This window comes from Mus musculus, chromosome 11, assembly GCF_000001635.26.
Source record: "Mus musculus strain C57BL/6J chromosome 11, GRCm38.p6 C57BL/6J".
NCBI classification, from domain to species: domain Eukaryota; kingdom Metazoa; phylum Chordata; class Mammalia; order Rodentia; family Muridae; genus Mus; species Mus musculus.
In genome coordinates, this window is record NC_000077.6 from 46,739,822 (window position 1) to 46,757,429 (window position 17,608).

At 44.1% G+C, this 17,608-nt stretch overlaps 1 protein-coding gene across 8 annotated transcripts in view; it reads left to right on the top strand.

The window, feature by feature from the left end:
- The window catches only part of Havcr1 (hepatitis A virus cellular receptor 1), a 39,757-nt gene continuing 22,149 nt past the window's right edge, over positions 1-17,608 (top strand). For 3 of the 8 annotated variants that reach the window (XM_006532393.3, XM_006532392.3, XM_011248784.2), the window contains exons 1-4: positions 1-446; positions 11,347-11,404; positions 12,483-12,821; positions 16,308-16,466. In XM_006532393.3, the coding sequence (XP_006532456.1) occupies positions 11,356-11,404; positions 12,483-12,821; positions 16,308-16,466 (547 nt within the window). In that variant the 5' untranslated portion in view covers positions 1-446; positions 11,347-11,355. Of the gene's footprint in view, positions 447-10,676; positions 10,851-11,346; positions 11,405-12,482; positions 12,822-16,307; positions 16,467-17,608 lie in introns of those variants that run through there. The other 5 variants (NM_001166632.1, XM_030245623.1, XM_011248783.2 and 2 more) reach the window with 5 other exon arrangements.

A 17,608-nucleotide genomic window follows, 5' to 3' on the forward strand; every position in this document is an offset into this window, starting at 1 on the left:
AGATCAAAGCTCCTTTCTACAGGAACCTCCTCAAAGCCAGCGTGATCTCCAGACCTGGCGTCTGAACTCAATGAAGACTTGGCTGAAGCTTTAAAGATGGCGCAGCAGAAAGTTAGCGTTTGGTTGTTTGTCGGTTGTGGGGACAAGGTCTCACGATGTAGACCAGGTTGGCTTTGAACTCAGAAGAGCCACCTGCCTCTGCTTTCCTGAGTGCTAGTTTGTTTTTTTAAGTATTTTGTTATAAGTTGAACAGATACTATCGGCAAAAGGATTGTAGAACTAGAGAGACGAGATTTTCAAACAAAACACTTGAAGGTGTGGCCAGGAGATAAGGATGGAATTCTGGGACAGATTCCTCTTTATCCATCAGCAGCTCTGGAAGAGTCCATGAGCAGCAGAGGATTAGAAGGAGACACTAACCAGAAGCTACGGCTCTCTCCTAACTGGTAAGTTCCGTCTTCTGTAGGCTCCTGTTAGAGAGAAGCAATGAGGACAGTGCTTCCTGGAGGTTCTGTGCCGTGTGGCTTTGAACTTGGGATGATGTGGGGTTCTATGGGGGCACTGGGACACCGATGAATCTCTCGACGAGAGGACAACTTAATATCCAATAGAATTCTTCGATTCTTGGAAGGTTGATCCTCATTTAAATGGAATAATGGACTTTTATAGGTGAGCTATGAAAGCCTTCTTAGATGGAGTTAACATGAGATATAAGATGGAAACTGTAGAAGAGAATAGTCTGGTACTTTTAGACTAAGCCCTATATAGTTAGGCCTACATCTGTAGATAATATGCAAATTTGTATAAAATGATAATAGGATCAGGAAGTTGAGGGCATAGATATATTTTCAGTCTTGTTCATTGACTTTTGTTGTTTGCAAAGTAAAACTATTTGTAAGGATTGTTGGTTTGGGGTGGAAATTGAGAGCTTCAAATTGGCTGCTAGGATTTGTGGTTTGTAGTTAGGTTTGTGAACTCGGCAAGGCCAGATGTAGAAAAGTTTTGCTTCAGTTGGATTTTGGGGGCACGGGGGTGAGGTACATGGCCAGTTTGGGGAAGGGGTACCTTTTAGAGTTTGGAGTTTTTAACTTTTGGTGACTGAGTTGTCAGTGAATTCTTTCTGTGTTGGGGGAGATATTTAGAGGCAAGCTTGAGAACATATTTTTAAATGTGTGTATTTATGTCAAGCAGAACAGGTGCAGCCCTCCTCCAGAAAGCAGCCTCATCCTCTTCGGCCATTGCATGTCTGATCGGTACTTCACATACTTTGGCATGTGCTTTCATGCCCCAAAGAATCCTCCCCCAAGCCTCTCCCCCACCTACACTGTAAGTTTTTAAAATGAGCCACGAGTCAGACAGTGTAGGAAATACATCATAGTGAACACTCATCAGGTTTTTACAACGCAGTTGTGAAACCTCACTGGCCTAGATCTCCAGTCTTCCCCTGAGTTCTGGGATTCCAAGCATAAAGCTCTGTGACTGGTTCTTACTGTCACTGTCTGTGAGACAGGGCCTCTTGTGTCAGGATTTCCTCAGAATAGAAGCTTTGCTGAGGATGGGCTTGAACTTCTGGTCCTCCCTTCCCCAGTCGCTGTGATTTCTGGCACTAACTCTAGACCCTGTTTATCTGATGACAAACATTGTACTCAGGGCTCTGGCTTGCTTAGCAAGGTGTCTACCATCTAAGCTGTACCCCAGCTTCTAGTCTGCTCATTTAGTCATGAAAATACCAAAGTCCCAAAGCAAGTTGACAAACACTTATAATCCTAACCCTGGCAATTCCAGTCCTTGGGAGACAGACACAGTAGCACTGGTTCAAGCCCAACTTTGCTACAGGGTCAGAGGCTAGCCTTGCTACTTGAGAGTTTGAATTTAAATAAATAAATAAATAGAGAGAGAGAGAGAGAGAGAGAGAGGTCCCCAGTGGAGGAGTCAGAGAAAGGACTGAAGGAGCTGAAGGGCTTTGCAACCCCATAAGAAGAACAACAATGTCAGCCAACCAGACCCTCCAGAGCTCCCAGGGACTAAACCACCAACCAAAGACTACATACACAGGGAGGGAGGGACCCATGGCTCCAGCCGTATGTAGCAAAGGATGGCCTTGTCAGGCATCAATGGGAGGAGGGGCCCTTGGCCCTGTGAAGATTCAATGCCCCAGTATAGGGGAATGCCAGGGCAGGAAGGATGAAGCGGGTGGGTGAGCACCCTCATAGAAGCAGGGGTTGGGGAAGATGGAATAGGGGGTTTCCAGAGGGGAAACCGGGAAAGGGGATAACATTTGAGATGTAAATAAAGAAAAAAATTTCTCTGGCTCCTTCACTGGGGACCTTGAGCTCTGTCCAATGTATGACTGTGAACATCCACTTCTGAGAAATACCCAGGGAGCTGAAGGGGACTGAAGCCCCATAGAAGGAACATCAGTATGAATTAACCAGTACCCTCAGAGCCCCTTGTAACTATACCACCAATCAAAGAAAACACATGGTGGAACTTGTGACTCTAGCTATATTTGTAGCAGAGGATGGCCTAGTTGGTCATCAACGGGAGGAGAGGCCCTTGGTCCTGTGAAGGCTCTATTATGCCCCAGTATAGGAGAAAGCCAGGACCAGGAATGGGAGTGGGTGGGCTGGGGAGCGGGGGGGGGGGGTGGGGGGGGGAGGGAATAGGGGATTTTTGGAGGGGAAACTAGGAAAGGGCATAGATAACATTTGAAATGTAAATAAAGAAAATATCTAATAAAAAAAAAGAAAAGAAAACTACAAAAAATTTATATATATATATATATAAAAAAGAGGGTCTTTATCATGCTACCCAGCCTGTCTTCTCTTTCCTTGTATATGTCTGTCTTTATCTCTCGCTATCTGTGTGTGGGTATGTTATCAAACTCTGGCCATTTAAAACTTTGGACTTATCTTTAACGTGGTAATAAAATAGTTTATTATGATACAAATTTGAGTAACTGGTTTTAGGACATCAATTCTTCCTGAATGACATTCCACAATGTCAAAAATGGAAAAAAAATTACATGAAGTTCTTTTTCATTTGCAATCTTATTTATTTTTTGAGACTTGCTCTTACCATGGACCTTGGGCTGGGATGGAAGTTGCTGTGCATACCAAACTGGCCTCGAACTCACAGAGATCTGCAGGACTTTGCCTCTTGGTTCTGGAATAAATGCAATGTCTCATACTTGGCTCTTTTGTTTCTTTCTCTGTTTATCTATTTGATTTTCCTCATTTTTGTGCTTGTAAAAGATGTAAACAGGGTCTCTCTGCCACTGACCTTTAAATCCAGCCATCCAAACCCATTTCCCCATTTTTTATTTAGAGAAGTTGCTCAGGTAATCTAGGCAGGCCTGAAGCCCATGATTCTCCAGCCTCAGCCTCCTGAGAAGCTGGGGGTACAGAGCTGGGGTACAGAGCTGGGGGTACAGAGCTGGGGGTACAGAAGGCTTGTACTACCAGGTCAAACACGAACTTTGACAGTCCCAGGAATGAAAGTGAAGGGTTAGTGTTTGTACAAAGCCCAGAGGGCAGACTGGGTGTGTTGGGTCATGCCTGTAATCACAGCCTTCTGAGGCAGGAGGATCTCTATTTGTGAGAGACCAACCTGAGATAGAAAGAGTTCCAGGTCGGCCCTACCAAAATAACTAAAAAAATGAATAAACCAACCAACCAACCACACTGGTGGGCCATGAGGTGGGAGCTACAGCAAGGCAAAGGGATTTTTGGTTATGAGATGTCGAGTTTATTGCCTTCCCAGCCTCAGAGCAGATGAAGCTAGCTGAAGCGAATCCAGGCTACATTTCAAGTTTCATCTAAAAGTTAAGAGATTGTTAGAAGCTGAGCTCAGTAGCTAATGGCTACTCAAAGATCTAAGATACCCTGAGATAGCTTTGGCTCTGGTATTCTATCCCTCCACCATCAGCAAGTTCGTCTACTCAGTCAAGGTCAAATAGCCCACATCCAGCCCCTTAGACATCAGCTGCCTAGAGAGTTTCAGTTCACAGCACCTTAAAGGTCTTCTGGGTTTCCAGCCAATGCCTTGGTCTCTTCTTGGTTGACATCATTGCCCTGTGGTTCTTAGCCCTGATTTTTTTGCAGTCTTGGCTTGGGAAGATTGCCTACGCCTATGAATTTGTCTCCCCTGACTTTCAGGACCCCCTTGTCTTTATGCTCCTCTTGCCTCCCTGGGCTGCTTCTGGCTGTCTCTGGGCACCTCTTCCTCTGTTGCCCTTTAATGGAAGGCCATCCCCAGGAGGCCCCAGGGCCTTGCCTCAGCATAAAAACAACAAAGCTTCAGCCAGGCCATTCCCTTCAGGACGATTTGTCCCAGAGTACCGAAGTCTGGCTTCTGCCTTTCAAAGACCATTTCTAAGTCAGCTCTTCCCAATCTGCATCTTTAACCTAGACCTTCCTTCTTTTTGTGGACCCAAAGATATCTCCTACTCAACATGACAAAAAACCCGTGATATCTTTTCCCAACCCTGTGGTGGGCGAGGCTCTTCCCTTCTCTACCAATAGCCCCTCCCCTCATGCACAGCTCAGGCCTGAGTACCTAACTCATCCCCTGCAGACCCCCAGCCTACAGGAAGCCCCTGTGCTCTGCCTTTTGAGCCCACAGACGTAGTCTTGATTCCTTCCACCACGTTGCTCTCTGTTGTCTCTTCCACAGTGAACTCCTGCAAAGACTCCAAGGTGCCCTTGCTTGTCAGCCTAGCAGTCACAGCTGTCCTCAGAGGGCACCAGCTCCTGGGACCCCTACACCCCAGAGTGACTCTCTGTGTCCTTGGGGAGAGGAGAGTCTGCACAAAGTGATTCCTGAGTCCTGTCCCTGCTGTGTCCCCTGTTCTTCTCCATGGCTGTTTCTCACTGTCCCAGCTGCCCTGCCCTCTCCCCTGTCACAGGCACTCTCCTGCATCTGAACCTTTGCCCTCTCTCTCTTCTCCCCTCACAGCTTTCTGGTTGGCTAACCCTCTTCAGCCTTGCTCAGATCCCTTCTGTGTGACAGTGTTAGATCACAGGGCCCCCAATGGAGGAGCTAGAGAAGGTACCCAAGGAGCTAAAGGGATCTGCAATCCTATAGGTGGAACAACAATATGAACTAACCAGTACCCCAGAGCTCTTGACTCTAGCTGCATATATATCAAAAGATGGCCTAGTCGGCCATCACTGGAAAGAGAGGCCCATTGGACACGCAAACTGTATATGCCCCAGTACAGGGGAACGCCAGGGCCAAAAAGGGGGAGTGGGTGGGTAGGGGAGTGGGGGTGGGTGGGTATGGGGGACTTTTGGTATAGCATTGGAAATGTAAATGAGCTAAATACCTAATTAAAAAAAATATATATATATAAAAGAAAGACATTTCAGCCTGACAGTGCAGGGTAAGCTGCAGCCCTGCCCTCCAGCACGGCCCACATCCCTGGGCTTGCTGGATGCTTTCTTTGTCTTTTCCTGACTCGGATCGCTTGTCTATCCAGCATGGTTAGGAGTACGGTCTGCAAACTTACGCCCTTCGTGACTGGCGAAGTTTTACCCTCTCTTACATATATAGTGAGTTAAATGTTTATACATTTTTCTTAATGTATTGATTTCTCACAAAGACACAACCTTCTTGAGACCTGGTCTTTGATTCATTGGTATATACAAAATTGATACAATCATATATAATATACTGTAGATATGTAATAAATGTGAAATGAGCCAAATTTTAGTATGACTAGTAAAGTTTGCTGTACTAAATGTGATAACTTTATAATATCTTTCTGATTTCATAGTCATTTAAATTCTGTGTATATGTGTTTGACTGTGTGCTCATGTGCATATAAATACAGAAGCCTTCTCAACTGCCAGATTCTCTGGAACTAGAGCTAAGGGTGGTTGTAAGTCACCTGAGGTTGGTACTAGGAGCCACACTCAGATCCTCTGCAGGAGTAGTAACCCCTCTTTACTGCTGAGCCCTCTTCAGCCCCCATGTTGGCGTTTTTAGTGTGAGTAGTAAGTGAAGGGAAATGGCTGGCTTACACAGCAGCCAGGACTGACTGGCCAATGGCTATGGGACATAAAGAGACCACTCTGGAAGGGGTTTCAGGACTCTGGTTATAGATGGAGGCCTAGCAGAAGCTCATGGAGTTGGGATACAATTGAGTGCATGCAGTGAGTACCTAGTAGTACAGGGGGAGCAGCGGGGCATGGCGCAGGGGGAGAATAAGGGAATTCAAGATGGTGTACTCCTTCAGAGAGGGCTGCAGTAAGCAAGAATGGAGACTCAACTGAGTGTGTGCTTTGGCAGCATGTTGTTCCCATGTTTCCATGAATACACAAATAAGCTCTTTAGTGAGTTCTGGGAATTCAGTGATGGTCATTGAATCCTGTCACCTCACAGTGCTGCCTTGTGGGTGGTGAGTAACCTTCATGGGATGCCAAAGTTGACCCTAAAATGCAGTGACTCAGGAAGACTGCAAAGTTCAAGTTAACCAAGAAAATTCCATCACCCAAGGAGAAGGCTCAGGGGAGCAAAGGGCCTGGGCAGCCTGACAGCTGAGTTTGCTGTGGAACCCTCCTAAAGGTGGAAGGTGAGACACAACTCCAGAGGGGTTTTCTCCCCTTCTCACGAGTCCATGGCATGCCCACATTCATACACAGCTAGGCGGAGTCAGTGTATTACAAGGGTAACAGATAACACAATAAGACATCCCACTGCACTATGTCCTCTGCAAATGTTAGGGCTCAGTGTCTGGTCTTATGGGAACCCATGGGTTAATGTGGGGAACTTCGACCCTGAGGATTTGGTTATTTGATGCCTCTGTTCCTCAGCTCCCACCTTCTTTACATCCTCACTGCTGATGCAATCTGCCCCTCACCTGTTCTCCTTCAGCTCTTAGCCTGTCCTGTCACTTGCTTTTATTTTGCTTCTTTAATTTTTCCTGTTTTGTAGACCAGGCTAGCTCAGGACTGTCAGTCATACCGCCTCAATCTCACCAATGCTAAAATTACAGAAGTTTGCCACCAGGCCTGGCTTACATCTTGTGCTTCACTTTATTGGAGGGGTTTTATTCTGTAACATTGGCTAGCTTGGTATGTAGTCCAGGCTTCCCTTAATCCTCCTGCCTCAGTCTTATGAGTGCTGTGCATATAGTTTGGAGCCATCATTCCTAATTCTCACTTGTCAAATTTTAAGAGATTTCTTTTTGTTCTCTTATCTTGCTAAGCCTGAATGAAGGAGTCATCTTTCCTGCTACCATTAAATTTCCGTCTGTCCATCCCTTCTATCCACACTTAAATTGCCTGAAAGGGACATAATATGCTACAGTTGGGTGTCATCCAACATTGTAGTCATCTGAAATAGCTTAATAATTAAGACCAAATTAGGTGGAAAAATAAAATGAGGTTTACTCAACCGTGGGCTGCAAATGGTGGCTCATCAGTCAAGAGCATATACTGCTGTTGAAGAGGATATGAGTTGATGTCCTGGCATCCACATGAGGGTTACCCAGAATTCCCTGCAATGCCAGTTCTACAGGATCTGATGTCTCTGGGCTCAGCTGGCACCTGCTATCAAGTGCACATATCCACACAGAGACATATATAACTTAATAGATTATAAAAATCAATGTTTACAAAATTTACTCAGTCTAGCTGGGTGTGGTGATACAGATCTTTATTCCAACAGGTGGGAGTCAGAGGCAATGGATCTCTGTGAGTTTGGGGCCAGACTTATAGACATAGTAAGTTCCAGGATAGCCAGGGCTACATAGAGAGACCCTGTCTAAAATATATATATATATTTTACTCACCTGTACTATCCACATTTCAGGTGCTAAATCAGTCACTAGTGACTACAATATTTCACACAGCTCATATATAATACCATCCTCATTGGAGACATTTCCATTGACTGGGCATGGTGGCACATACCTGTAATCTTAGCATTCTGAACCTGGGCATTGAAAATTGCCATGTGTATTAACTGGAAAATTTAGTGAGTGAGTTTCTGGCATACACACACACACACACACACACACACACACACACACACACACACACACACAGAGAGAGAGAGAGAGAGAGAGAGAGAGAGAGAGAGAGAGAGAGAGAGGAAACCCTATCTCAAAAATAAAACAAAAAGGGGTTCTTGAGTATTCCAGTATTCGTTACTGGGGCCCCTCTACTCTTAGGATCTCTTTTTCACTTTTCCTTACTAAATTCACTTTAGCTCTGCTAATATAAAGAAAAACAACAACACAAAGAAGCAAGGTCCTACTCTAGGAGGGAAGAGATGTGGAGACTAGGCCATCACACCCACCCCAATGGATATTCATAGAACAAAAAAAAAAAAAAAAAAAAAAACCAGATGACAGCTATGAGGAACTGAGATCAGTAAGAGGAGCTGGAGGCTGCTTTAGACTGCAGGTGGACCAGGAGGAACAAACGTCCCACACAGTTAACCAGGGGTCAGTAAGAAAAGAGAAAGAATGGCAGCTGTGGATTAGGAAGAAGAGACAAGACAGGACACCACCTGGGAAAGACCTGAGGTGATGAATTGGGAAGGAAGTCCACGTGGCCTGGGGACAGGTGGTCAGGACAGCAAATCTGAGCCCTAGGCAGGGACCAGATAAGTGAGAATTTGCAAAAATCTCTGAGCTAGGATTGTCAGTGGGACATGTCATGGTCTGATTATACATTTACCATCTGTCTCACTGTTTGTGAATTTATTTGCTAGCTGTTCACTTACCCATGCATGTAAACTGCTTGCGCAATTCTGGATATTTTACATCCCTGTTGGTGTGACTAACACACCTCCATCCTCAGATTATTAGTAATAACTGCATTGAAATAAAATTCTGTTCAAAACTCCTTCTGATTGACAATGATGTTACCATGGCCTTTAGCTATAGAACCACTAGAATGAAAACATTTTGCCTTCCAAATGAATAAGATGTGTGTCATTTCTGTGTGAGACACTTTAGCATGTGTTCTCCTATCTTTTGACAATGCAAAATGGAGCCAGGCCTTGAGCCCTTGAGATGACTGGGCAGATAAAGTCCTCACTTCAACCCCCAAGGTCTGTAAGTAGAAGGCCAGAACCTCCTCCATATGGCTGTTCTCTGACCACATGTGTGCCCTGGCATGTTCATGCACTGCATGACACAAAACTATTTCACATGTAATCTTTAAAAATTACAATAAAAATTACAAAAAAATATAGCTCTTATTCCAAAGGAAATAAGGATTGTAGTGATCCAACTTGGAGTGACTGGGCTCAATAACATGATGTAGGCTAGGTTATTAGGAATGAATTCTGGGTTCCACTGTAGGAGAGGTTATGTGAATTGTTAGAGTGCTAAAAAAAAGAGAAAGCCATAAATCAGGGCATTTTCCAAATATCCTAATGGAAAAATCAGGCAGATAGGCCACAGCAGAGCACAAAAAGTCAGTTTCTCTCTCTCCCTCTCCCCATCCCTCTCTCTCTCTCCATATGTGTGTGTCTGCCTCTCTGTTTCTCTTTCTTTGTTTTGTTTTGTTTTGTTTTGTTTTGTTTTGTTTTGTTTTGTTTTGTTTTGTTTGAGACAGGATTTCTCTCTGTATCCCTGACTGACTCACTCTGAGGACCAGGCTGACCTCAAACTCACAGAGATCTGCCTGCCTGTTCCTTCATAGAGCTGGGATTAAAGGCATGGCCACCACCACTTCACTAGAAATCCCTTCTGCAGATTTCAGATCGTCTAAAAGTCTTAGCTTCAGGGTTGGAGGAAGCTAGCAGTGTGAAAATGTAACCGTACATGTCAGAAGTTGTTCTGACTGTCACAAGGATGTTAGGTGAGATGCAGGGGTTGGTATAAATGACTACTGAGGAGACATTTGAGAATTAAAGTTTGTTATGGCTCTTGAAACAATCTGTTCTATCCCTCCACAGTCTCCCTGCAGGATCTTCACAGGGGTGGCTTCAACAGGGAACCACAACTCAAACTCTGATGTTTGGGATGGACTCAAGTGCTCTTCTCAAACATGTAAATGCAAAAGTAAAAGGATTTCAAGCAACCAGCAAGGTGCTTACAACATGGTAGATCTCATCTAGTTACTCAGTTGAATTCCAGAAGGTGAGAAAGTTAGCTTTGGGAACATACAGAGCTATTCACAGTCAATGTCTGTTCCCTTCCTTTTCAGAGAGTAGGCCATAGGACACCCTGTGAGACACTTCAATGAGAGTTATTTCATGCCAAATGGTAGCCAACTCTGTTAGACAATGAATGCCCCTTTCCATGACCTACCTTAATAGAACTCTTAAAGGGACAGAATGGCCGGTACCATGTTCTACTCACTATTTTTATATGCGAAAGTAAAATAGTTATGTCTCATGTGGGTTTTATATGTTCTGACGTTGTCTAGTGTCCATGGCATTCTCAGTGTTTGGCTACCAGTTCCCAGTACTGGTTTTCTGATCTCTTCTGACGTGTAGAGACTGTTCCTGTGATTAGTGCGGGACCCCAGCCTGAATGCTGAGCTTATGGTGGCCTCAGGAGAACTAGTGCTATCTTTAAGACTGGTAACAGCCTTCTCTCCTCTCTGACAGGAAGTCAGAGAATCTTCTGACCAGAAATGGAGTTAATGAAGTACTAGGCAGGCTTACTCATGTTTTTATGGTTTAGCAATTAAGAAGCAGAAGTTGAAATCTAGAACTTGGAATCTGAAGACATGTAACATTCTCCGTAAATGGGCTTAAAAGTAGCTGCTCTAGGAATTTCTTGAGTATTTGATGCCTGTGAGTAAATAGCTCAGGGTCTCCTTCACAGCAGATGCTTCAGGAAGCTGAGCAAACATTAGTGCTATTTTACCTAAGAAGAAATCTAGGTATGAGAGCTCTGTGGATCTAAGGTTTGGATCTGTAGCTAGTGCTTTTCTAGGTGTCTCTAGACATCTCTCGGCAAGATATAGTCTCTGTCACCATGTGTGACTGCATTCTAGCTCAGTCCATCTTGTTGTGTTTAAGGTAGCTGAGGTCTAGGCACCAAACAGTATGGCTCTGAGCAGAAACAGTACTGTGTCCATCTGAGGGCAAGTGTGACGTTGCCATTAGAAAGTTGGCCTTGGCTTAGAGTTCTACCCAGAGCACACAGTCTAATTTCTGCCCTCAGTTTTTTCTCTGTTTGCTGCCTTATTTGTGTCCTGGCCAGAAGTCATATGGCTGGCTGTACGTGAGAAAGGACCAGGAAAGAAGAGTGTATTTTGGAGGACAGGGTATCCTAGCGGAGAGGCCTGTGGGATTCATACATTCAGGATGAAGACTTGATCAGACATAGTGTGCTGATGCCACAGCTAACCAGAGTGTCTTGTCACTGTCCTTCAGGTCAGTACCATGAATCAGATTCAAGTCTTCATTTCAGGCCTCATACTGCTTCTCCCAGGTAAGTGAGTCAATGGGCTGGGGATGCTGAGAAGTCTAGAGGTGGCAGGAGAGATGGCAAGCCTCTGGCTTGTTTGATCATGGGTTATATAGTTAGCAGAGAACCTGGATAATTTGTAGGTCCAAAGAACTCCCTTAACATGTATGAATTTCAAAACTGATGGCTAAGTAAACATGGTTCACAAGAACCTGCTGTGTTTGGGTCAATCATTAGATGTTGAGAAATTGTTTTGAAATTGTTTTGAGATTGTCTTGGACCTTGTAGAGTTGATGTCTGTCTAGAGACTCTATACTTGGTCCCATGTGAGAACATGCAGCTTCACTAACCTTGTTCCGAAGACAACCCCTTCCCAACCTGGTGTTTTTACTTTTGCTTATGGTTAGCCATGGTCAAAAAGGACATATATTTGTACGAGCTGTCTGCTGTTACTAGAAGCAAGGACAGGATAACGTTTGTAGCTGGAACTTTTCTCAGCTCCAATTAACCTTGTATAATGTTTGTATAAAGTGTCTGGAGTGAGCAAGTTTGGGGACGGTCTTTTCCAAGAAGGCTGAACCCTCTGCTCCTCTGGTCAACGAAGGCTTAGCATCTTCTCTAGAGGTAAGAAGGTGAGCTTGTTTCTCTACTGCAGCATCTCTGATCAATACCATTCAACAGTGGAGTGTACATAATAGTCAAAGATTAATAACAAAATCAGAAACAGTGCTTTCCATGAATGATGGCTAGTCAAAATCAGCCTTCATTCCACTTCTTTGTACCCATTTGGTTAAGTACTTTCAGTTATGTAATATAAAAAACATTCTAATTTAAGGGGCTCTATGGGAGAGGGGAAAGAAGGAATACCATTAATTGTCTTTGAAACAAGGTCTTTGTTAGTCCAGGATGGCTTCAGAGGAAACATGGACAATAAAGAAAGGCCAGAACTGTTCAGCACTCGCCTCTCTTTCACAATACACGTTTAATTCCACTTGAGTCCCACCCCCTTTAATTTTTCTGAAAGGAAATAAAAACAAAATTGTAGGAAAATGTTGAATACTAATTCCCCAATTCTTTTCCTCTCCCTTTTTAAAAATCACAGGCGCTGTGGATTCTTATGTGGAAGTAAAGGGGGTGGTGGGTCACCCTGTCACACTTCCATGTACTTACTCAACATATCGTGGAATCACAACGACATGTTGGGGCCGAGGGCAATGCCCATCTTCTGCTTGTCAAAATACACTTATTTGGACCAATGGACATCGTGTCACCTATCAGAAGAGCAGTCGGTACAACTTAAAGGGGCATATTTCAGAAGGAGATGTGTCCTTGACGATAGAGAACTCTGTTGAGAGTGACAGTGGTCTGTATTGTTGTCGAGTGGAGATTCCTGGATGGTTTAATGATCAGAAAGTGACCTTTTCATTGCAAGTTAAACCAGGTAAGCTTCTATGTATCCTTTGTTTATATTTTGCCAGGGAGTGGGGTCTTTTGTTTGCTAATAATTTGATCTTTTCCTATGACAAGGAAACTGAAGGTCTTATAAACATGTTGATGATTAAACACTTGCTTTTGATTTTTTTAAAGACATAATCTCATGTATCTTGTGGCCTGAGAGTGCAGGCATATGCCACCAAACTCAGTCTTAAGTATTCTCTTTTGAGTAGCAGAACAACTTTATTTGCTTGGATGAGGTCCTAAGATCAATCTTAATATAAGACCAGCATCCATGTCCTAACTGTACGTGGGACCACCTTGTTTGCTCATGAAACTGCATTCACTATCTATCCTGCAACACAGCTTTATTTAAGCTGAATCTATTTGACTTTAAGAACGGCTTCTATTCTATAAGTATACCTTAGGACATTAAAACACCCGTTCTCAACACTGTAGAACTGTAACTGGAAAAGCCGTCAATGCAGGGTGGTACTTTACAGATGAGCTGTCTTCAACAATGGTCAGCTGACCTTCTGAGCACAGGGCACAGGTATAGGTGGGAGGTTCTACTCTCATCCTTGCCCTGATTTAGGTTTTTGAAGTAGGTCTCATATCATATCACAAAAGCTGTTGTTTGAGAAATGGAAATGTCCTGACAGAACAGTGTTTCCCTCCAACACTTGCAATACATCTGTCAGTGTATTAGCAAATGGACAGCAGTGACGAGCCTATAAACAACCCTGACATACAATTTACTCCAATGAACTTTATTTGAACGAGGAAGCCTCAAGGCCACAATCAGAGCCAAAGTTGGGAGGGAGAACATTTGACAGAAACAACACACCTACACTCACTGTATGAGTTCATATCTTGTCAGGATATGAAGAGGCTGAGAAGGAAGGGGAGGCTTCTCTGTAAAACCTGGAGAGAAACTTTATTAAGAGCAATAATGAGAGCATGCTAGGGGAGGAAGAGCGAGAGACTGCTGCCATGGCTGGAAAGGCAGGGCAGTCAGAGCATCCTCTTCAGACAACAGCCTTCAAAATGATCTTAGCAGCCCTCCTGAGGATCTGAGTCCAATCCCCAGAGCGCAGGGCAAGTCTGACTTTTATAACCTTTTAGTCATGGAAGTGAGCATCCTGTCATATGATTTAGTTCACCATAGCACAAGTGACAGAGTACAGAGCAGCCAAGTCTTGGTTATGTCAACAAATCGGGGGACTGCTGTTAGGACACAGAGCAGAGTGCTTAACTGTGTCTCAGCCCAGTGTCAGGGAGGTGTGGCTGGATCTTTTCAGATTGGGATCTGGTCTGAAGGGCAAGCCCATGCTCTAACAGTAAAAAGGTCATGAAAGCCCTGAATCTGGACTTATTACATTATTATGTTTCTCTCCCTCTCCCTCCTTCTCTTTCCCTCCCTCTCTCTCTTTCCCTCCCCCTCTTTCTTTCTCTCTCTTTTTGTGTCTCTGTTTCTCTGTCTCTGTCTCTTTCTCTCTGTCTGTTTCTGTGTGTGTTTGGTTTTGGTTTTGGGGTTTTTTTGAGACAGGGTTTCTCTGTGTAGCTCTGGCTCTCCAGGATCTATAGACCATGCTGGCCTCGAACTCACAGAGCTCTGTCTCCTGAGTTCTGGCATGAGCCACAGCCTCCCAGCTTTACACTTTGCTTTTTGTTGTAGATATCCTAGTTTTCTTGCATTGACTAAAAAAGTGAATTTCTGAGGACTTTCTGGCTTGCGTTTGCTAAGGGTTCACACTGACAAAAGACATCAATAATAACCTTTTTCTGTAATTTTTAATTAAATCATTATTCTGTAGTCTCTCAGATTCTACACTTTGTTATTCAATCATCTATTCACTTCTTTTTATGTTTTATTTGATTTTTAAAACTGTATTTATTATCACGTGGATATATGTGAATGATTGTGTGGTTGGTATGTATACCATAATGTGTTTTTCAGAGGGCAAATTTGAACAGTTGGTATCTATCTCTTTATTCCTTTATGTGAGCCCTAGGGTTCTCAGTCAGGTGGTCAGGCTTGTAAGCATGCTTAATAGCATATAGCTACTAATTTCAGTTAATTAATTGAAGCTTTTATAAAGCTTAAAATTTGACAAAGCATGAGTGCTTAAGAAGCCATTGTGTGACCACCCAGGGAGTCTACAAGTGAGCCAGCAGCTGTTTCATCTTAACAACCAAGTGGACATTCTCTCAGGGCTAAGCACACTGGGCTTCCTCAGCTTCCCAGGACCCCCATCAGCTCCTTTGCACTTTCCCATCCATATACCTGACATCACACAAAGACACAGATACGTGCATCGAATAAATGCGTTAAAACTAAAAGGAGGGCTCTACTCTCACTACTTCCGTACACATAGTAGAGACACTTTAGGGTTTTTTTTTTTTCTTTATTTCAAGGTAAAAACACACTGGATTAAGGGATTTCAGTGTATCTCCCACAAAGCAACTGTTGCTTGTTCCCGAGCTTTAGCTCTTAGGTTGGGCAGTGAGGACAGGCAGGTTACTTAGAGACCACAGGTCTGCTGACACAAAGGAGCCTGAGTGCTTCACTGACTGTTCCCTTCCAGCACCATTTTGCCTCTGCTCTATCTTGGAACTCTGCACACTGAGACCATCAGTAGCTATCTGCATGCTACTGGCAAGTCTGATGCTGTTGGTTTGTAAGTTGCAGGCTGACCATGCCTAATCCAAAACCCCCAGTGTGCAGTGCTCCCAAATCTGAAACCTTTTGAGCATGGACTTGATAATATATCTGCAAAATTCGACACCATGGAACTATCCTGTGCAGAATTATCCACAGTCATAACCTTACCTTAAGCTATCTATATAAAGAAGGCATGTGGATGCTACCTCAATCCATGTTTATACTTGTGCCCTACCAATAAGATACTTTCTATATGCAAATATTCCAAATTGCTAAGAAAGATTTTAATTCTGAAACTCCTGATCCCAAGTATTTTTGGATAGGGGATACTCACCGTGTCTCCTTTAGATTGGAAGAAACTGTTTAAGACAATGTCACTCATTATCAAATATACAAATCCCTTTCTGATGGCCCTTGTATGGAATCTGCATGCTAAGAGGCAGGGCTATAGTGTGTGTCTTCTCAGGGCTGACTGGAATGAGCATGCTGGACTTGAAACTGGGTGAAGTCAGTCACCACTGAGGGGAGTCCCAGCCCCTATACCTCCTCAGTCTCACAGATGCTTAGAGAGATCTGAGGAGCTGACACCTGTCAATCATAAAGTGTTTCCATGGAAACCCGGGCCCTGTTCTCATGCATGCTGTCAGTGCAGCTGCCTCCTATTCGTGAGCCTCTCTCCATTGCCCCACCCTGCCATATCCTAGTCGATAAGAAGTTCAGGAGCGGAGCCTCTGCCTGGTCACAGCCTCTCGCAGGTGCTATAGTCGAAGCTCTTGTCACTTCTTGCCTGACTCATCCTTGCTTTCTCATCTTGATTTCCAAATCCAGAGATTCCCACACGTCCTCCAAGAAGACCCACAACTACAAGGCCCACAGCTACAGGAAGACCCACGACTATTTCAACAAGATCCACACATGTACCAACATCAACCAGAGTCTCTACCTCCACTCCTCCAACATCTACACACACATGGACTCACAAACCAGGTAAAACCCAATGTGTTTTAGGGTTCAGAGTCCTTCTTATAAGAGAAGGTAGGACACACAGACAGTTCTCCCAAATAACAGTTACCAGGCCTGTGATTTTTCAGGCTCAAGCTGTATTCACACACGGTTGTGTTACAACTTGAAGATGGAGGGCACCGACTCTCTTGATCAAATCCCCAGGGCATTCACTAGTAGCCAGATGTAGGTGGATCATAGACCTAGAAAGGTTGATGAGGATGGTGGGAATCTGGTCCAGCTGGGCATGACTCTCTGATGAAGAAATAGGGAATGACTGAGAACCAGGGCCACTGTGGATCATTGTGTCCATTCTGAAATTGTCCCACCCAGCTGAGACCATAGTTCAGTGATGCTAACGGTTAGTGTGTGTTTCCTGAGCACTGGGCAGGAGTCTACATGTTTTATCACACCATGTTTGTTCTCAGACAACTGGGGTCTGTCCCTATTGTATAGTGACAGGATCTGTCATAAATTTGATGGTGGGGTTATGAAGCTAGAAAGTGGCTGAGACTCTGTCCCTGTTTATTTGAGTCAGAGCTGGTTCTTTTAACTCCAGGGTCAGGCCTCCTGTTGTGGACACAAATACTTGTACAATTTGTTCTGTTTTCACATACCAACGGGAAAAAGGCTTCAGAACACCCCCTTTAAAAAGAGGCAGTGGATGCCCAGTAAGGATTGGCTTTAGCATCTTTTAATTCCTTCATGCAGCATGAAAAGTGCACAATATATCCTTGGAGTGAAAAAAGCTCACATCGAATTTGAAGGTTTTAGGAACCCATTTAACCTGCTCATGCTTTTGAGTGAGGCTATGTAGTCCACATTTCAAGTTGCCTACAGGTAAGAGTTCAGAGTCAATATTGATGGGTAGTAACGTGACTTAAGAACGGAAAAATCTTCTCATCTTGGAGGCAAGGTTAGGTCAAACCTTCTACATCTAGGAGTGAAACAATCACTGTTGGAGAGGTTCTCAAAGCTTCCTAAACCCCGTCCATGCTGTGAGGTATGTCTCCATTCTGACAAGCAGCAGAAACCTCAGAGCTGTTTTAGATAGAGGAAACTGATGGCAGGTATTGCTTTCCCTCCTGTCTCTTGGCCTGCAGATACATTCAAGCAGCAGAGTCCTG